Source organism: Pristiophorus japonicus, chromosome 5, assembly GCF_044704955.1.
Source record: "Pristiophorus japonicus isolate sPriJap1 chromosome 5, sPriJap1.hap1, whole genome shotgun sequence".
Lineage (NCBI taxonomy): Eukaryota > Metazoa > Chordata > Chondrichthyes > Pristiophoridae > Pristiophorus > Pristiophorus japonicus.
Window position 1 is genome coordinate 265208829 of NC_091981.1, and position 21216 is coordinate 265230044.

Below are 21216 nucleotides of genomic sequence, written 5' to 3' on the forward strand. Positions count from 1 at the left end.
TAAAGCCAAGGAAGTGGCATGCAAATTGGCCAGAAATAGCACTGAACCCGGTGACTGAGATAAATTTAGGACTCAGCAGAGGAGGACAAAGGGTTTGATTAGGGCAGGGAAAATAGAGTACGAGGGGAAGCTTGCAGGGAACATTAAGACGGACTGCAAAAGTTTCTATAGATATGTAAAGAGAAAAAGGTTAGTAAAGACAAACGTAGGTCCCCTGCAGTCAGAATCAGGGGAAGTCATAACGGGGAACAAAGAAATGGGGAACAAAGAAATGGCAGACCAATTGAACAAGTACTTTGGTTCGGTATTCACTAAGGAGGACACAAACAACCTTCCAGATATAAAAGGGGTCAGAGGGTCTAGTAAGAAGGAGGAACTGAGGGAAATCCTTATTAGTCGGGAAATTGTGTTGGGGAAATTGATGAGATTGAAGGCCAATAAATCCCCAGGGTCTGATGGACTGCATCCCAGAGTCCATAAGGAGGTGGCCTTGGAAATAGCGGATGCATTGACAGTCATTTTCCAACATTCCATAGACTCTGGATCAGTTCCTATCGAATGGAGGGTAGCCAATGTAACCCCACTTTTTAAAAAAGGAGGGAGAGAAAAAACAGGGAATTATAGATCGGTCAACGTGACGTCGGTGTGGCTAAAATGATGGAATCAATTATTAAGGATGCCATAGCTGTGCATTTGGAAAGAAGTGACATGATAGGTCCAAGTCAGCATGGATTTGTGAAAGGGAAATCATGCTTGACAAATCTTCTGGAATTTTTTGAGGATGTTTCCAGTAGTGTGGACAAGGGGGAACCAGTTGATGTGGTGTATTTGGACTTTCAGAAGGCTTTCGACAAGATCCCACCCAAGAGATCAATGAGCAAAGTTAAAGCACATGGGATTGGGGGTAGTGTGGTGACGTGGATTGAGAACTGGTTGGCAGACAGGAAGCTAAGAGTAGGAGTAAATGGATACTTTTCAGAATGGCAGGCAGTGACTAGTGGGGTACCGCAAGGTTCTGTGCTGGGGCCCCAGCTGTTTACATTGTCCATTAATGATTTAGACGAGGGGATTAAATGTAGTATCTCCAAATTTGCGGATGGCACTAAGTTGGGTAGCAGTGTGAGCTGCGAGGAGGATGCTATGAGGCTGCAGAGTGACTTGGATCGGTTAGGTGAGTGGGCAAATGCATGGCAGATGAAGTATAATGTGGATAAATGTGAGGTTATCCACTTTGGTGGTAAAAACAGAGAGACAGGTTTGGAATGGTGACAGATTAGGAAAAGGGGAGGTGCAACGAGACCCGAGTATCATGGTACATCAGTCATTGAAGGCTGGCATGCAGGTACAGCAGGCGGTTAAGAAAGCAAATGGCATGTTGGCCTTCATAGCGAGGGTATTTGAGTACGGAGGCAGGGAGGTGTTGCTACAGTTGTACAGGGCTTTGGTGAGGCCAAACGTGGAGTATTGTGTACAGTTTTGGTCTCCTAACTTGAGGAAGGACATTCTTGCTATTGAGGGAGTGCAGCGAAGGTTCACCAGACTGCTTCCCGGGATGGCAGGACTGACACATCAAGAAAGACTGGATCAACTGGGCTTGTATTCACTGGAGTTCAGAAGAATGAGAGGGGATCTCATAGAAACGTTTAAAATTCTGATGGGTTTAGACAGGTTAGATGCAGGAAGAATGTTCCCAATGTTGGGGAAGTCCAGAACCAGGGGTCACAGTCTGAGGATAAGGGGTAAGCCATTTAGGACCGAGATGAGGAGAAACTTCTTCACCCAGAGAGTGGTGAACCTGTGGAATTCTCTACCAGAGAAAGCTGTTGAGGCCAATTCACTAAATATATTCAAAAAGGAGTTAGATGTAGTCCTGACTACTAGGGGGATCAAGGGGTATGGTGAGAAAGCAGGAATGGGGTACTGAAATTGCATGTTCAGCCATGAACTCATTGAATGGTGGTGCAAGCTCGAAGGGCTGAATGGACTATTCCTGCACCTATTTTCTATGTTTCTATGTCTAAGAGACAATCTAATCACTGCCCCTTGACATTCAACAGCATTATCATCGAATCCACCACCATCAACATCCTGGGGGTCACCATTGACTAGAAACTTAACTGGGCCAGCCACATAAATACTGTGGCTACAAGAGCAGGCCAGAGGCTAGGTCTTCTGTGGCTAGTGTCTCACCTCCTGACTCCCCAAAGCCTTTCCACCATCTACAAGGCACAAGTCAGGAGTGTGATGGAATACTCTCCACTTGCCTGGATGAGTGCAGCTCCAATAACACTCAAGAAGCTCAACACCACTCAGGACAAAGCAGCCTGCTTGATTAGCACCCCATCCACCATCTTAAACATTCACCCCCTGCACCACCGACGTACCGTGACTGCAGTGTGTACTATCTACAAGATCCACTGCAGCAACTCTCCAAGGCTTCTTTGGCAGCACCTCCCAAACCCGCGACCTCTACACCTAGAAGGACATGGGCAGCAGGCGTGTGGGAACACCACCATTTCCATGTTCCCCTCCAAGTTACACACCATTCTGACTTGGAAGTATATCGCCATTCCTTCATTGTTGCTGGGTCAAAATTCTGGAAGTCCCTCCCTAACAGCACTATGGGAGTACCTTCATCATGCGGACTGCAGTGGTTCAAAAAGGCAGCTCACCACCACCTACTTGAGGGCAGTTAGGAATGGGCAATAAATGCTAGCCTCACCAGTGATGCCCACATCCCAGGAGCAAATTTTTAAAAAGTAATGTCCTATACTTACTATCCCTGAATTTTCTGGCTGGGCTAAATTTGTTCCAGAGGAGTTGCCGAGGCTAAACAATAAGAGGGAAATTAAGTGAGCTGTACACAGATGATTGTTAATCCAACTGCATGAGGTTTAGCTCCTGCACATTGTTGGGTTTCCCTTGTTTGTGTCATGCTATCCAGCTGCATGTGACTGTCTTGCGTGTTTGTCCTGTATGATCTTGCGTAAAGGAATGCAGACAAGCAAGTTATACCTGTTGTCATTACCTCTGAAGTATTTTACATAAGAGAGCCAGTGACCTTTTTAATTCCAGTTGGACCCTGGAATCATTTAAGAACCAAATGCAGCTATTTGACAGTTGGGTCTTTCTACCTTTTATATTGGCAAAACTATATTTCTGCAGTTGACCTCAGTATTATTGGCAATGGTAAGGATAATCTGCAGCATTATGGCGCTTAACAAATACTGTTTGGTGGCAAAAGTTGGATTTCTTTGTCAATTTACATCTAAATCTACTTGGCATGTTTTTTTTTCCAACTAATGACAACAGTACTAGGATAATGTGCAGGAGTTAAAGCATTCTTTTCTTTCAAACTCAACCATGAGAAAAACAACTGAAAATAATAAGGCCACTGGCTCTCCTTTTATTTGAACAGTTCAGAAATAAATGACGACAGATATAACTTGGCCACGTTAGTGAATTGAAGGGGATTTACTCTGATTGAAAGGCTGCATTAGAGGGAGCAGCATGCGGCGGCTCGGCCCGGAAATCGGCACGGTCCGGGTCTGCAAGACCATCAGCAGGCCGGACCCATCAGAGAGAGCAGTGTGCGGTGGCCTACCACTGCAGGAGGGTGACGGCTGCGAAGTCAGGTCGCTGATTGCAGTGCGGGCAGGCACAGCAGGAGGGGCGAAGGAGCGGCAAGAGTTTGTCGAGGGAAGTGACCGGGGCCCAGGAGAGGCGTGAATCTGAGGCCCAGAAGAGGCGAGGGCAGCACGGGCCAGCCCACACTGCGATATGTGTGTGCGCACTAGGTCCGTGCAGCAGAGCTGGTCTCCAGTCGCCTTGGGTAATCCTTGCCACTGAACCAAGACCTAGCTCTGTCAAGCCTGTGTGGTGGCTGATGTACAACGGCCACCACACGTTAAAAAAAATCCAAGCACAGGCATCTTCCACCCTTCAGGATGTAGTTCGGGATCTAGTCCCTCATTGAAATACCTATGAACTCATTCCTTTTTGGCGTGGAAGCAAGTCATCCCGCTTCGAGGGACTGCCTATGATGATAACTTGCTTATCTGCATTCCTTTATGCAATGTCATGCAGGACTAATAAGGAAGACATGCAGTTGGACAGCATGACACAAACAATGAACTAAGATTGTCTTAATGGCCGCCTTCATCGATAACTATCTTGCAAAGATCTCATTCAATAGCATCCTTTCAGAATATTGCTTTTACTGTCTGCCCATTGCAGTGCCGAGCTATTTCTTAAATGAATGTCCAAATCACAACAATACCATCCTTTCTGGTATCCCATTCCAATTATTGATCCGAACATCAATTTTAAACTTCTCTTCATAAGGCCTGTAGTTAAAGTGTCATATAATTGCCAGATAACTTTCTGAAACTCGTGATGTAATTCTCGTATTGTGCCCCTCCTCTTCACAGATCCTTGCTATTGAAAAGCAAGACAAGGCTCAAGATCGTTCTTCAGCTCAGTTAAAGAAGCAACCATCTCATAGCAAGGACGCTAGGAAGCCAGTGACAAAAGTGCAACCAGTTGCCCCCACAGAATCAAACAAACCTGCCCCAGCTGTTCCTGCTGCCGACAGCACCAAAAGGCCTGAGAAGACGGACAAAGTGGAGAACTACAGCACTGCTTCCCAAAGCCCGCAGAGGCCTGCCAGTCTCCAGCAAACTCCATCCGCTCACAATACCTCGAGTCAAACAGGCTCGCCCTCGCACCTTTCTGCTAAAGAACCAACCCCGAGTATCGCCTCTGATATATCGCTACCCTTCGCCACGCAGGAGTTACACCAGAGATTGCGGCAACTGCAAAAGTACAGTCCCTGCTCATTTTTACACTAGGGTGGGGTGGGGGAAGAGGAGTTCCTTCAAACTGATAGAATTAAAACCAGTTTGAAGGATGGGATTATCAAATCTCTTGATTTTGTTTGCTCAAGAGAAAAATGTCTCTTTCTGCAATAATTTTCTACTTCTCTCTTAGACAACCAACTCAATTACTTTTAAATCTTAAAGGCAGATTGGGAACTTGAAAGTAGCCTTGGGAGAGTTGGATCGTCTGTTACCCTTTATCTGTCTAATGTGAGGTATATCCCACCTCAGTTGAGAGTTGAACAGGTGCCTACAATAAACTTTTTATTCAGTGCGTGGGCCTGGCCACGGACTTTGTGATGAGGATATTGCGCCCTTTGGTCCCACAAATTGTGTAAATATTGCATTGCATTGTTAGCTTCGAGTTGCACTACTTCTACATTGAAAGTGCTTATAGCTGACTTTTATATCTTGAATTGATTGTGTAACAAACAGGGCACAGAGGAAATCTGAATCGGGGCCTTTGTTAGGAATCGGTGGGGGGATATCCTTGGCTGCTTGAAATGGCCAAATGCTGAGAGTTCATTGTTGTGCAGTTTTATATTGAGTTCATTCTGAAGTAAGTTGTATGTATTTTTGAAATAGTAAAATATTTTCATTAAGTGAATGTGCTCATGGTAACGTTTAAAAAATGAATGTTATAGATACTGGATTTTTCTGTGAATAGAAAAAAAAACTGTGGAGCATTTTTTGATTCAGAACATTCAGTATATTTAATTCAGAACATTCTCCTATCCTTCTTGTCATCTGTGTTCGAATCCAGTTCAAATTGTTAGACATTCCCCGCTGGCTCTGTGTAAACTGAGTTTAGGTAGATTGCACCCTGAGTCACAGTGGGCATCAGATTATCGGCACTAATTAGCAATCTTACTTCAAGGTCTTGCAACTGCTACTGTAAGAGGAAATGAAAAGTTCTGTCTGGGAGAGAGCGGTTTTCTTTTGTGTAGTGTTGGAGCAGAGTAGAGGATGCTTTGCTCTGCATGTAATCCATGCTACACCTTAGCTGGCAGAGTTCAACAGCATTGACACCTTTCTCCTTCATGAGCATATTGACTTTTTTTAATGTAGGTTTCAAGTCTGTACAATGTTTTCGAGCCTGTTGTCACTTAACCTCTCAATTTGTTGGTGTTTCATTCGAATAGATCTTATCAGTAAATCTTTCTACTTTTTATGTCTTGCAGTGGAACAACTCTTGGCCAATCACCATTGGGTCAGATTCAACTAACACTTCGGCACAGTTCTCAAAGAAACAAGCTCATTGTGGTTGTACATGCTTGCCGGTAGGTAGCACAGCAGACTGGTGTGTTGATGTGCCTGCACACATACATTGGGTTTGTAAAGTAAGGGATGAAGAGCAATAGCTCGGAAATGTTTTGAAAGACAAGCAATTTGTGGAATGGGAATGAGAATTACTCACAAACTTGAATCAAGTTTATTACAGACACACATTGACTGTCTAGTTGATGAAGGCCAACAGCAGCTGATTCCTGCCCTGTTTCATGGTGGAACAAGCTGAAGGGGCTGAATGGCCTACTCCTGTTCCTTTATGGAAGTTAGGAGGAGAGCATTAAGGTGGTCATACATGGACTCGAAGGAGTAGCCTTGATTGCCTGAAATCTTTTCTTTACTCCAAACTTTCTTATTTTAGACGAAGACTGGGGATTGAGGGGTTTCGAGTTAATGGCCCGGATTTTGTGGTGATACGTTGTCATACCGTCTTTGAAACCCACTGCAAGTTCGCACTAAATCCCGAACTTGCGATCTGTCAACGTACGCGTTGACAAGCAATCCACACCGCCACAGAAAACCTAATTGGTGGCGCAGAGTTGGGCTAATTACCCACTAACTGCCCAGCGTAGGGAAATTTTACGATTGGTGGAAACAGGCGCGGGGCCTGTTTCCCCAGTGTAAGGGGATACTTGAAATGAAAAAATGCTTTTATTTTTAAATAAATACGTTTTTTAAAAATCCAGGAACATTTGAGAAGCAATCCTCGTGTATGTCAAAGCTGCATGTTTTTAAAAAAAAAAAATACCATTTGCCTTCCATCACTTTCTGCACAGTGCACAGTATTTGTTTACAATCATAGGGCCCAAGTTTCAGGCCGCGCTAGAACGGCACAGCCCCGACCTGGACGCCCATTTTTTGCGCCACAAAGTGCGCCTAAAAAAAACTTCCAGATTCTCCGGCTCCCTGCTGGTCCTCTGGCCCTCGGCGCGGCGCAGCACGAGCTGCAGGGGGCGGGAAAACAGTGCCGGCACCTCTGCACATGCGCGCTACAGTGGGTGCGCATGTGCAGTAGCTCCAGGTGCCCAAAACTGTGTGGGAGGGGCCCGAAGCACGCAGCCCCGAGCCCTGGCCGAATGGCTTCACTGGGGCTGCATGCATAAGGCTCCTCCCACGCCCAGCTCCTGCTTCCTCCCGACCCGACCCGACTCCCGCTTCCCCCCCCCCACCCTCTGCCCCCCGACCTGACTTGACTCCCGCTCCCACACCACCCCCACCCCCCCGCCCCCGACCCAACCTCCGCTCCACCCCCCCCCCCCCCCGACCGATCTCCGCCCCCGATCCGCGCTCCCGGACCCCGGACCCGACGCCACCTACCTGTCAATCCGGTAAATCTAAGCTCGAAGTCTTGGACCCGGCCTGTTCAGCCTCCCTCTCCTTTCTTTCTCTCTCTCTCTCTCTCTCTCTCTCTCTCTTTCCCCCCCTTCTCTCCCCCCTTCCCCTCCCTCATTTCTCTTTCCCCCCCCCCTCCCCTCCATCCCTCCCTTTTCTCAAGCCCCCTCCTCCCTCCCTTCTCTCAACCCCCCCTTCTCTCCCCCCCCTCCCTCCCTTCTCTCCCCCCCCTCCCTCCCTTCTCTCCCCCCTTCTCTCCCCCCTCCCCTCCCTCCTCCTACCTCTCCTCCCCCCCACCTCTCCTCCCCCCCCTCCCCTCCCTCCTTTCTCACCCTCCCTCCCCTCCCTCCCTTCTCACCCCCCCTCCCCTCCCTCCCTTCTCACCCCCCTCCCCTCCCTCCCTTCTCACCCCCCTCCCCTCCCTCCCTTCTCACCCCCCTCCCCTCCCTCCCTTCTCACCCCCCTCCCCTCCCTCCCTTCTCTCACCCCCCTCCCCTCCCTCCCTTCTCACCCCTCCTCCCCACTACACCCCCTCTCCCCCACTCCACCACCCCTCCTCCCCCTCCCCTCCACCCCTTGCTGTCAGAAACACAGACACTGACAGACAGAGAGTGAGAGACACACACAGAGAGATAGAGACACTGACAGAGACACACTGGGGGGGCATCCCAGCACGCTGTTGGAGGGCTCCTGGTGCTGCAGTCGATAAGTAGAAAATGTTTTATTTATTGATTTTCTTTTAATTATTTCTTTTTTTTTAATTTTATTGGTTGATTTATTGATGTTTTTATCATTTATTATTGATGATGGCTCTTTATTTGTAAAATTGAAGTGTTTAATGTTTGTAAACTTCCCTTTAAACCCCCCCCCCCCATTCCCTACGCCTGATTTGTAACCTACGCCTGATTTTCTAAAGTGTAGACAAGGTTTTTTGGAGCGTACAAAAATCTTCACTTACTCCATTCTAAGTTAGTTTGGAGTAAGTTTTCACTGCCGAAACTTTGAAAACAGGCGTAAGTGGCCGGACACGCCCCCTTTTGGAAAAAAAAATTCTGTTCCAAAGTGAAACTGTTCTAACTGACTCGAACTGGAGCAAACTAAATGCCGAGATACTCCGTTCTACGCCAGTTGCTCCAAAAAATCAGGAGCAACTGAGGCTGAAACTTGGGCCCATAGAATGGTTACAGCATGGAAGAAGGCCATTTGGCCTATCGAGCCTGTGCCGGCTCTCTGCTAGTACCACTCCCCTGCCCTTTCCCTGCAGCCCTACAATTTTTTCGTTCAGGTACTTATCCAACTCCCTTTTGAAACCTGTGATTAAGTCTGCCTCCATCACCCTTCAGGTAGTGCATTCAAAGTGTAAAAAGTGTTTTTTCCTCTGCCAATCACCTTAAATTTGTGTCCTCTGGTTCTCAACCCTTCTGCCAGTGGGAACAGTTTCTCTCTATCTGCTCTGAGCATTGGCTAACTAACAGAAAACAGAGAGTCGGGATAAATGGGTCATTTTCCAGTTGGCAAACAGTGACTAGTGGGGTGCTGCAGGGATCGGTGCTGGGTCCTCAACTATTTACAATCTATATTAATGACTTGGATGAAGGGACTGAGTGTAATGTAGTCAAGTTTGCTGATAGAGATGCATGGGAAAGCAAATTGTGAAGAGGACACACAAAATCTACAAAGAGCTAGAGACAGGCTAAGTGATTGGGAAAAAATTTGGCAGATGGAGTATAATGTGGGAAAATGTGAGGTTTTCCACTTTGGCAGAAATAATAAAAAAGCTAATTATAATTTAAATGGAGAAAAATTGCAAAGTGCTGCAGAGAGACCTGGGGGTCCTTGTGCATGAAGCACAAAAAGTTAGTATGCACGTACAGCAAGTAATCAGGAAGGCAAATGGAATGTTGGCCTTTATTGCAAGGGGGATCGAGTATAAAAGCAGAGAAGTCCTGCTACGACTGTACAGCGTATTGGTGAGGCCACACCTGGAATACTGCGTACAGTTTTGGTATCCGTATTTAAGGAAGGATATACTTGCATTGGAGGCTGTTCAGAGAAGGTTCACTAGATTGATTCTGGAGATGAGGGGGTTGACTTATGAAGGTAGGTTGAGCCAATACTCATTGGAGTTCAGAAGAATGAGACGTGATCTTATCGAAACATATAAGATAATGAGGGGACTCAACAAGGTGGATGCAGAGAGGATATTTCCACTCATAGGGAAACTAAAACTAGGGGACATTGTCTATCTCAGACCACCCATTTAAAACTGAGATGAGAATTTTCTTTTCTCAGAGGGTTGTAAATCTATGGAATTCTCTGCCCCAGAGAGTTGTGGAGGCTGGGTCATTGAATAAATTTAAGGCGGAGATAGACAGATTTTTGAGCGATAAGGGAATTGAGGGTTATGGGGAGTGGGCAGGGAAGTGGAGCTGAGTCCATGATCAGATCAGCCATGATTTTATTGAATGGCGGAGCAGGCTCGAGGAGCCAAATGGCCTACTCCTGCTCCTATTTTTTATGTTCCTATGTCCAGACGCTTCATGATTTTGAACACTGCTGTCAAATCTTCTCTGTTCTAAGGAGAACAACCCCAGCTTCTCCAGTCTATCCACGTAACTGAAGTCCCTCATCCCTGGAATCATTCTCGTAAATCTTTGCTGCACCCTCTCCAAGGCCTTCATATCCTTCCTAAAGTGCTGTGCCCAGAACTGGACACAATACTCCAGTTGAGGCTGAACCAGTAGTGGGAATTCTGAGAAATGAATTGGATTCCCACAATAAAAGCTAAATCTGTGTGTATGTTAAAGGCTGTAGTAATGTAGTAATTTAAATGAATGAAAGACAATCTGATTTCTGATTGGAGGACCAGGCCCACGTGATCCCAGATATGCTTCCGCACAGGCTGCGTCCCTGGGATCAGTGGGTGATTCGGCTGTCTCCAGCACGTAGCGACAGAGCTGCCATCAGGTAGGTGCATATTCTTTTCGCAGGTCAGCGGCCTCTTCCGGAGGTTTTGGGCCAATAGATTTGCTTGATTTACGCCCAGCATGACACTGAGGAGATATTTTGCTGTTACAGAATGATGGACACCACAGTGGAGTAAAGAACAATTAAATGCAGCTAGAAAATAAAAGGCATTTATAAATTTGTGTAATATTTTTTTTAAAACGTGTGTAATTTTTAAGTTTTTGGCAATATTGTAATCTGTGTTTACATCATTTCTCACGCCAAGAAATGGAGGATTCTATGTTCTTCTGCAGTGTAAAGAAAAAATAGATGCCGATTGTCGTCTTACTAGATTGTTGGCTGCTTTTACTAGAAGTTTGATTTGACACTATTTATTACATTTATTTTTCTCCTGCAGTAATTTAATTGCTTTTTCTGAGGATGGCTCAGATCCGTATGCTCGATTGTATTTGCTGCCCGACAAGAGAAGATCGGGAAGGAGAAAAACGTCTGTGCTGAAGAGACAGCTAAATCCAGTCTATGATGAAACGTAGGTAGAAAAACCTTTCCATTTGTTTGAAAATATTCCAGCTTAAGACCCTTTATTGTGTTATTGACTGGATGTGATGGAATTATTAATCCACGAAACCGAAGACTCACTACTGGAAGTAAGAAATGTGAAATAACAAAAATACTTCGACATACGAATATAATAGCATTTTATGTGTTTGAAATGCTTGGAACATTGTTTCCTTTTGGAGACCGTAACATTGAGTTCTCCCAAAAGAGGTGCATTTAGATGCACAAGTATAGATGGTAGTTTTGTGGGTGTCTGCATAACCTCTTTGTGAAATGTAGGATAATTCGATGCACGATGCAACTGAGGAGATATTATGAGTTGTGTCAACTTCCAACACCCAACAATCCATATTTTAGGCCTATTCTCAACCCAGACCCACTCTTAATCCATTGATTCTGAAGCTCCAAAAGTTCTACTTGGTAATAGGGTGCAAGTATTTGACTGGGTCATCGCCACCAGTGCAGTAGGAACAATATTTCACCAATGCCTATTTCTGTTTTCTGTAGACAATAGATTTGGTATATAAATTTGATATGTTGTCTGCACTCAGTGAGTAAGTGCACTAGCTGATGTGGACTGAGCCAAGCAAATCAGGAAGGATGCAGGTTTAATTCCTGTTCTGTGCTTAGTTCTGGGCTAAGAATGGGGGGGAAAAAATCAACCAATATTCCTTCTCCCAGTTGCTGTTTAATGATTCCTGCTGGATAGTGCATTTAAGTGAATGCAGGGTGAGGGCTGAATCAGGCTCAGTGATGCTGCCCGTCCCACTTAAACTTGCATTTAGGTTCACGCGTGAAGGATGGTCACCTGGGGGTCAATGTTCTCGCCCAGGCCAACATCCCTAGCATTGAAGGACTGACCACACTCAACCAGCTTCGTTGGGCAGGCCACATCATCTGCATGCCTGACACGAGACTCCCAAAGAAAGTGCTCTACTCTGAACTCCTACACGGCAAGCGAGCCCAAGGTGGGCAGAGGAAATGTTTCAAAGAGACCCTCAAAGCCTCCTTGGAAAAAATGCAACATCCTCACCGACACCTGAGAGCTCCTGGCCAAAGACCGCCCAAAGTGGAGGAACAGCATCTGGGAGGGCACTGAGCACATCGAGTCTTGTCACCGAGAGCATGCAAAAACCAAACGCAGACAGCGGAAGAAGCGTGCGGAAAACCAGACTCCCCACCCACCCTTTCCTTCAACCACAGTCTGTCCCACCTGTGACAGAGACTGTAATTCCCGTATTAGTCTGTACAGTCACCTGAGAATTCACTTTTAGGGCCCAAGTTTCCCCAGGAGTTGCTCCGTTTTTTTTGGAGCAACTAGATTTTTTTGGAGTAACTTAAAATTCGCAATTCTCCCCATTTAAGTTGCTCCAGTGTAAGTGAGTTAGTTTTTTTTTAAGTTCAGATTTTTTTTTTTGAAAAGAGGGTGTTACCAGCCACTTAGGCCTGTTTTGGCCATTTAAGCAAATTTAGCCAGCTAAAAGTTACTCCAAACTAAGTTAGGCCAGAGTAAGTGGCGACTTTTGTACGTTCTGAAAAACCCTGCGGTGAGTTAAGAAATCCATGCAGGTAGCCTCCAAATGACTGTGTTATGATAGGAATGCTATTTTTTTTTTATCCTAAGCAGTGAGACTGGACAGGGTGTCGGTGCTATCAGCCTGATTAAACGGAATGTATTTTTAGGAAAGATAGCTAGACATTAAAGTGCTGAAAAATCTTTGAAGATTCTTTTCTTTCTCTTTTCCCCCCCCCCCCCCCCCCCCCCCCCCCCCCACTAACCTGTCTCTAGTAGCCCTCAGCGCGGGAAGGCAGCGGCCGGCCTGTGCGGCAGGCCACGCGCCCTAGGATATGGGGGGGGGGGGGGCACGCTTCGGCCCCTCCCACACAGCCTGCATCACACACTCTCAGATTCTGGGGGCTAGGAGCTACTGCGCATGCGCGCTGTGTGCAGAGGTCCAGGCACTGTTTTCAGCGCCGGGACCTGGCTCCGCCCCTGAATCCAGTTGCCACGCTACGCCACCATGGAGGAAAGGCTGGGAAGAGGCCAAACTCGGGCCAAACATTTTTGGCGTCCTTGGAGTTCTACAAAAGCGGCACACCTCTGGTGAGTGCGCTAGAAATCTGTACTGGCCAAATTTGGGGCCTTGGAGTGGAAGCAAGACTTACTCGATTTCATGGGACTGCCCATGATGATGACGATGGTCATCTGGGGTGAGGTCCTGGAGTGCCACTGGCACCCGAGAACTATACCAGAGCCTTGAGGAGAAGAAAAGTGGGTAGAGTTAACTCACTTCCCTTTTCCCTCACTTAGGACTCCTACCTTCCCTCTAGCACCAGACAGGAAGGGAGGCAGGCAGTCATTCTGCTGTCAGATCTTGGCCAACCCCTGTCTTCAGGGAGGTAAGTGAGAACACCACGTGGTGATTCTCTATTATCCCACAGACCAAGACCGTAGCATATGTATCAATGCAGCATGCTTTATTCAAGATTTCTCTAGTTATTAAAGTTGCTGTCTCTCATCCTAGCGGGACACATGCTATATTAATACCGTCGTCTCTCAAAATGAAGCTGGAATTTTGCATATGTGCAGGAGTGGCGTGGCACTGTTGATCTCCTGAGTTATGTGATATGGAGCGCTAGCCAATGGTTTCCAATAGCTATGGAAGTTTTTTTTTAAAGCAGATTTTTATGGAGAATCCTTTGTTTCTTCCATAGGTTTGAGTTCATTGTGTCACTGGCAGAGGTACAGAAAAGAACTCTGGATGTAGCTGTAAAAAACAGTGGTGGCTTTTTATCACGGGACAAAGGGCTGTTGGGAAAGGCAAGTATCACATTCACATTTGTCTAATTTCAGTTAAAATGCAATCACTTACACCTGAATAATAATATAACCACCATTCACAGTGTTTATCAACAACTGCATTTATATAGCGTCTTTAAAGTCTGTGCTTGGGCCCCAGCTATTCACAATCTATATCAATGATTTGGATGAGGGGATCAAATGTAATGTATCCAAGTTTGCTGATGATACAAAGCTAGGTGGGAATGTAAGTTGTGAGAAGGATACAAAGAGGCCTCAAGGGGATATAGACAAACTAAGTGAATGGGCAAGAACATGGCAAATGGATAATCATGTGGAGAAATGTGAAGTTATCCAGTTTGGTAGGAAAAATAGAAAATCAGAGTCTTTTTTAAATGGTGAGAGATTGGGAAATGTTGGTGTTCAGAGGGACCTGGGTGTCCTTGTACACGAATCACAGAAAGTTAACATGCAGGTACAGCAAGCAATTAAGAAAGCAAATGGTATGGTGGCCTTTATTACAAGAGGATTTGAGTATAAGAGTAAAGACGTCTTACTGCAATTATACAGAGCCCTGGTGAGACCACACCTGAAGTATTGTGTACAGTTTTGGTCTCCTTACCTTAAGAAGGATATACTTGCCATAGAGGGAGTAAAACAAAGGTTCACCAGACTGATGCCTGGGATTGGGAGGATTGTTCTATGAGGAGAACATAAAAACTGACAGCAAAAGCTTCTATAGATATGTGAAGAGAAAAAGATTAGTGAAGACAAACGTAGGTTCCTTGCAGTCAGATTCAGGTAAATTTATAATGGGGAACAAAGAAATGGCAGACCAATTGAACAAATACTTTGGTTCTGTCTTCACAAAGGATGACACAAATAACCTTCCGGAAGTACTCGGGGACCGAGGGTCTAGTGAGAAGGAGGAACTGAAGGATATCCTTATTAGGCGCGAAATTGTGTTCGGGAAATTGGTGGGATTGAAGGCCGATAAATCCCCGGGGCCTGATAGTCTGCATCCCAGAGTACTTAAGGAAGTAGCCCTGGAAATAGTGATGCATTGGTGATCATTTTCCAACAGTCTAGCGATTCTGGATCAGTTCCTATGGACTGGAGGGTAGCTAATGTAAAACCACTTTTTAAAAAAGGAGGGAGAGAGAAAGCAGGTCATTATAGACTGGTTAGCCTGACATCAGTAGTGGGGAAAATGTTGGAATCAATTATTAAGAATGAAATAGCAGCGCATTTGGAAAGCAGTGACAGGATCGGTCCAAGTCAGTATGGATTTATGAAGGGGAAATCACGCTTGACAAATCTTGTGGAATTTTTTTGACAATGTAACTGGTAGAGTGGACAAGGGAGAACCAGTGGATGTGGTGTATTTGGACTTTCAAAAGGCTTTTGACAAGCTCCCACACAAGAGATTGGTCTGCAAAATCAAAGCACATGGTATTGGGGGTAATATACTGACGTGGATAGAGAACTGGTTGGCAGACAGGAAGCAGAGAGTCGGGATAAACGGGTCCTTTTCAGAATGGCAGGCAGTGACTAGTGGAGTGCCGCAGAGCTCAGTGCTGGGACCCCAGCTCTTTACAATATACATCAATGATTTGGATGAAGGAATTGAGTGTAATATCTCCAAGTTTGCAGATAACACTAAACTGGGTGGCGATGTGAGCTGTGAGGGGGACGCTAAGAGGCTGCAGAGTGACTTGGGCAGGTTAGGTGAGTGGGCAAATGCATGGCAGATGCAGTATAATGTGGATAATTGTGAGGTTATCCACTTTTGGGGCAAAAACACGAAGATAGAATATTATCTGAATGGCTGCAGATTAGGAAAAGGGGAGGTGCAACAAGACCTGGTTCATCAGTCTTTGAAAGTTGGCATGCAGGTGCAACAGGAGGTGAAGAAGGCAAATGGTACGTTGGCCTTTTTAGCTAGGAGATTTGAGTATCGGAGCAGGGAGGTCTTACTGCAGTTGTACAGGGCCTTGATGAGGCCTCACCTGGTATATTGTGTTCAGTTTTGGTCTCCTAATCTGAGGAAGGACGTTCTTGCTCTTGAGGGAGTGCAGCGAAGGTTCACCAGATTGATTCCTGGGATGGCTGGACTGACATATGAGGAGAGACTGGATCAATTGCACCTTTATACATTGGAGTTTAGAAGGATGAGAGGGGATCTCATAGAAAATATAAGATTCTGACGGGACGGGACAGGTTGGATGCGGGTAGAATGTTCCCGATGTTAGGGAAGTCCAGAACCAGGGGACACAGTCTAAGGATAAGAGGTAGGCCAATTAGGACTGAGATGAGGAGAAACTTCTTCTTTCAGAGAGTTGTTAACCTGTGGAATTCCTTGCCGCAGATAGTTGTTGATGCCAGTTCATTGGATATATTCAAGAGGGAGTTAGATATGGCCCTTACGGCTAAATGGAACAAGGGGTATGGAGAGAAAGCAGGAAAGGGGTACTGAGGGAATGTTCAGCCATGATCTTATTGAATGGTGGTGCAGGCTCGAAGGGCCAAATGGCCTACTCCTGCACCTATTTTCTATGTTAGGAGACATTGAGTAGACCACGTCTATATTCTCTAGAATTTAGAAGAATGAGAGGTGATCTCATTGAAACGTACACAATTCTTACAGGGCTTGTCAAGGTAGATGCAGGGAGGATGTTTCTTTTGGCTGGGGAGTCTAGAACCAGGGGTCACTGTCTCAGAATAAGGTGTCGGCCATTTAGGGCTGAAATGAGGCGAAGCTTCTTCACTCAGAGGGTGGTGAATCTTTGGAATTCTCTACACCAGAGGGCTGTGGAGGCTCAGTCTTTGAGTATATTCAAGATGGAAATCGATACTTTTTGAATATTAAGGGAATCAAGGGATATGGGGAAAGTGCAGGAAAGTGGAGTTGAGAGAGAAGATCTGCCATGATCTTGAATGGTGGATCAGGCTCGAGGGGCCGAATGGCCTACTCCTGCTCCTAGTTCTTAAAACGTCCCAAGGCGCTTCACAGGAGCTTTATCAAACAAAATTTCTCACAGAGCCACATAAGGAGATAGTAGGACAGATGATCAAAAGCTTTGTAAAAGAGGTAGGTATTAAGGAGCTTCGTAAAGGAGGAGAGAGGCAGAGAGGTTTAGGGAGGTAATTTTAGAGCTTAGTGTCTAGGCAACAGAAGGCACGGACACCAATGCTGGAGCGATTAAAATAAGGGTTATGCAAGAGGCCAGCATTAGAGGAGCGCAGAGATCTTTGAGGGTTGTGGAGCTGGAGGAATTTAGAGATAGGAAGGGGCGAGGCTAGGGAGGCATTTGAAAACAAGGATTAGAATTTTAAGTTTAGGCTTTGTCAGATGGGAGCCAGTGCAGGTCTCCGAGCATGGGGATGATGGGTGAATGGGATTTGGTGCGAGTTAGGATACAGGCAGCAGAGTTTTGGTGAAGTCCAGCTTATGGGAGGCCGACAGGATAGTGTAGGAATAGTCAAGTCTAGAGATAACAAAGGCATGGATGAGGGCTTCAGCAGCAGATGAGCTGAGGCAGGGCGGAGTTGGGCGAAGTTACGGAGGTGCAAGTCGGCGGCCTTGGTGATGGATCGGATATGTGGTCAGAAGCTCATTTTGTGTCCAATATGACACCAAGATTGCGAATGATCTGGTTTAACCTCGGACAGTTGCCAGGGAGAGGGATGGAGTCGGTGGCAGAGACCCAAGGTAAGGGCTTCGGTTTTTCCAATACAAATAGGTCGACTTTTGCTGCTTTTGGGAATGTGGCTTTAGTCTTCTAGTGACATCATCACAGTTACTCTTGACAAGACATGGTTTCCAGGTTATTTAGGATTTGCATCTACTTTAGTGCTTAAGTTGTGCTGCATAGACTGATAGAGCTGCGGTAAGAAAGAGTGCATCAGGAGTCTCGTCTTCTTTGAGGGGAACAGTGTGACATTATCTTGTGTTTGTTTAATTATTCATTGATGACTTGGAAGGACACTGTACATCTCTCTCATAGGCAGTCCCTTGAAATCGAGGAAGACTTGCTTCCACTCTAAAAATGAGTTCTTAGGTGACTGAATAATACGGGAATTACTGTCACAGTAATTCTATCACAGATGGGGCAGACAGTGGTTGAAGGAAAGGGTGGGTGGGGAGTCTGGTTCGCTGCACACTCCTTCCGCTGCCTACGCTTGTTTTCTGCATGCTCTTGGCGTTCAGACTCGAGGTGCTCAGCGCCCTCCCGGATGCACTTCCTCCACTTAGGGCAGTCTTTGGCCAGGGACTCTCGGGTGTCGATGAGGATGTTGCATTTTTTCAAGGAGGCTTTGAGAGTGTCCTTGAAATGCTTCCGCTGCCCACCTTGGGCTCGCTTGCCATGTAGGAGTTCCGAGCAGAGCACTTGCTTTGGGAGTCTTGTGTCAGGCATGCGAACAATGTAGCCTGCCCAGCGGAACTGGTCAAGTGTGGTCAGTGCTTCGATGCTGGGGATGTTGGCCTGGTCGAGGACGCTAACGTTGGTGCGTCTGTCCTCCCAGGGGCGCAGTATCTTGCGGAGACATCGTTGATGGTATTTCTCCAGCAATTTGTGGTGACTACTGTATATGGTCCACGTCTCTGAGCCATACAGGAGGGCGGGTATCACTACAGCCCTGTAGACCATGAGCTTGATGCTAGATTTGAGGGCCTGATTTTCAAACACTCTTTTCCTCAGGCAGCCGAAGGCTGCGCTGACGCACTAGAGGCGGTGTTGAATCTCGTCGTCGATGTCTGCCCTTGTTGATAATAGGCTCCCGAGCTATGGAAAGTGGTCCACTTTGTCCAGGGCAGCGACATGGATCTTGATGACTGGGGGACAGTGCTGTGTGGCGGGGATAAGCTGGTGGAGGACCTTTATCTTACGGACGTTTAGTGTAAGGCCCATGCTTTCGTATGCCTCAGTGAAGATGCTGACTATGACTTGGAGTTCAGTCTCTGAATGTGTGCAGACGCATGCGTCGTCCGCGGACTAGCTCGACGACAGGTTGGGACGGTCTTGGATCTGGTCTGGAGACAACGAAGGTTGAACAGAATCCCACTGGTTCTGTAGTTTAGTTCCACTCCAGTGGGGAGCTTGTTGAGTGTGAGGTGGAGCATTGCAGCGAGGAAGATTGAGAAGAGGGTTGGTGCGATGACGCAGCCCTGCTTCACCCCGGTCTGGACGTGACTTGGGTGTGTAATGGATCCGTTGGTTCGGATCACGGCTTGCAAGTCGTCGTGGAGCAGGTGGAGGATGGTGACGAACTTTTGGGGGCAGCCGAAACTGAGCAGGACACTCCATAGTCCCTCGCAGTTAACAGTGTCAAAGGCCTTTGCAAGGTCAAAGAAGGCTATGTACAAGGGTTGGTGCTGTTCCCTGCATTTTTCTTGCAGCTGTCGCGCTGTGAAGATCATGTCTGTTGTACCCCGAAGAGGCCGAAATCCGCATGGAGACTCTGGGTGGAGCTCCTCAGCCACAGGGAGAAGACAGTTGAGGAGGACTCTGGCGATAACTTTCCCAGTGGCTGATAACACGGAGATTCCTCTGTAGTTGCCGCTGTCGGACTTGTCCCTTTTTTTAAAGATGGTCACGATTACTGCAGCTCTGAGATTTCCCGGCATGCTCTCCTTCTTCCAGATGAGAGAGATGAGTCATGTATTCGTGCCAATAGTGCCTCTCCACCATACTTTAGTGCCTCAGCGGGGATTCCATCTGCTCCCGTCGGTTGCCTTATTGTTCTTAAGCTGGCGTAAGGCCTTTTTTACCTCGTGCAGGGCTGGGGTTTTGCTGACATGGTGGCGGGTAACATGCTGCGGGATGGAGGTGAGGACACTCGAGTCAAAGGCAGAGTCTTGGTTCAGGAGATCTTCGAAGTGCTCCTTCCAGCGAGTCCTAACTGCCTCGATGTCCTTGATGAGTGTCTCCCCGTTCTTGGCCAGCAGTGGGGTGGGGCCTTGGGTGTTTGGGCCTTGACTGCGGTGAAGAATCCTCACACATCATGGCTGTCGGTCAGCTGCTGAATCTCCTGTGCTCTCTCCACCCCCCCATCTGTTCTTTAGGTCGCGGGTTTTTTGTTGGACCTTGGCCTTAAGCCATTTGTAATGCTGCTTTGCTGCTCCCGGGTTGGGTTGTTGTTTCAGGCTCAGAAATGCCCGACACTTGCGATTTATTAGCTCTTGGATCTCCTAGTCATTCTCATCAAACCAGTCCTGGTGTTTCCTGGTTGAGTGACCGAGCGTTTCTTCGCAGGCATTGGGTATGGAGGCCTGGAGGGAAGACCAAGCGCTGTGGGCATTCTGCGTCTCAGGGTCATCAAGGGATGCCAGGTTAGCAGTGAGGCATTGGCTGTTTCGGGCTCTCTTAGCTGGGTCTTTGAGTGCCCTGACATTGACTTTTGCGGCACTGCTTCTGCTGCCCTCGCCGCTTTGGGGCTATATTGATGATGGAACGGATGAGGCGGTGGTCCGTCCAGCAGTCATCAGCTCCTGTCATGGTGCGGGTGATGTGCACATCCTTGTGATCCCTGGCTTGGACGATGACATAGTCGAGCAGGTGCCAGTGTTTTGAGCGAGGGTGTTGCCATGATGCCTTGTACTTGTCCCTCTAGCGGAACAAGGTGTTGGTGATGACAAGTTCGTGCTCTAGACATTTTGTCTGGAGTAGGGTACCGCTGGAATTGGTTTTCCCTACCCCCTCTCTGCCGATCATGCCTCCCCAGAGGGCTGTGTCCTTGCCGACCCTGGCGTTGAAGTCGCCGAGGAAGATGAGTTTGTCGTCCGTGGGGACACAGGACAGGGATTATTCGAGGCTGGAGTAAAAACCTTGTTTTGTCTCATCGCTGGTCTCATGTTGGGGTGTACGCACTGATGACTATGGCGCACTGGTTCTGGGATAGTATCAGTCGGAGAGTCATGAGACGTTGGTTAATCCCGCAGGAGGAGTCTCTGAGGCGGTCGGCCAGCTCGTTCTTGATAGCGAAACTGACTCCGTGGAGGTGCCGTTCGTCCTCTGGTTTGCCTTTCCAGAAGAAGGTGTAACTTCCACCTTGTTCCTTGAGCTGGCCTTCCTCTGCCCACTGGTTCTTGCTTAGGACGGCGATGTCGACATTGAAGCGTCTAAATTCCCAGGCAACGATGGTGGTGCGGCGTTCTGGCCTGTTGCTGTTGGAGTTGTCCATGAGGCTCCTGACGTTCCAGGTCCTGAACTTCATATTGAAGGGTGGAAGATGCCTGTGTGTGAGTTCTTTTAACATGGGGTGGCCGTTTCACACGGGCTTAGCGGAGCAAGGTCTTGGTCCAGTCGCAAGCGGGTCCAAGACAACTGGAGACCAGGCACTGCTATATGGGCCTAAATGCCTACGGCAAAATGTGGGTCATAAGCTCGGCGC

General features: G+C 47.2%; 1 protein-coding gene across 4 annotated transcripts in view; it reads left to right on the forward strand.

The window, feature by feature from the left end:
* Positions 1 to 21216, forward strand: part of LOC139264693 (extended synaptotagmin-2-like) — a 267559-nt gene that overhangs the window by 239996 nt on the left and 6347 nt on the right. For all 4 annotated transcript variants that reach the window (XM_070881611.1, XM_070881612.1, XM_070881610.1 and 1 more), the window contains 4 exons: positions 4431 to 4822; positions 6059 to 6157; positions 10861 to 10992; positions 13737 to 13842. In XM_070881611.1, coding sequence (XP_070737712.1) covers positions 4431 to 4822; positions 6059 to 6157; positions 10861 to 10992; positions 13737 to 13842 — 729 coding nt within the window. The remainder of the gene's footprint in view (positions 1 to 4430; positions 4823 to 6058; positions 6158 to 10860; positions 10993 to 13736; positions 13843 to 21216) is intronic.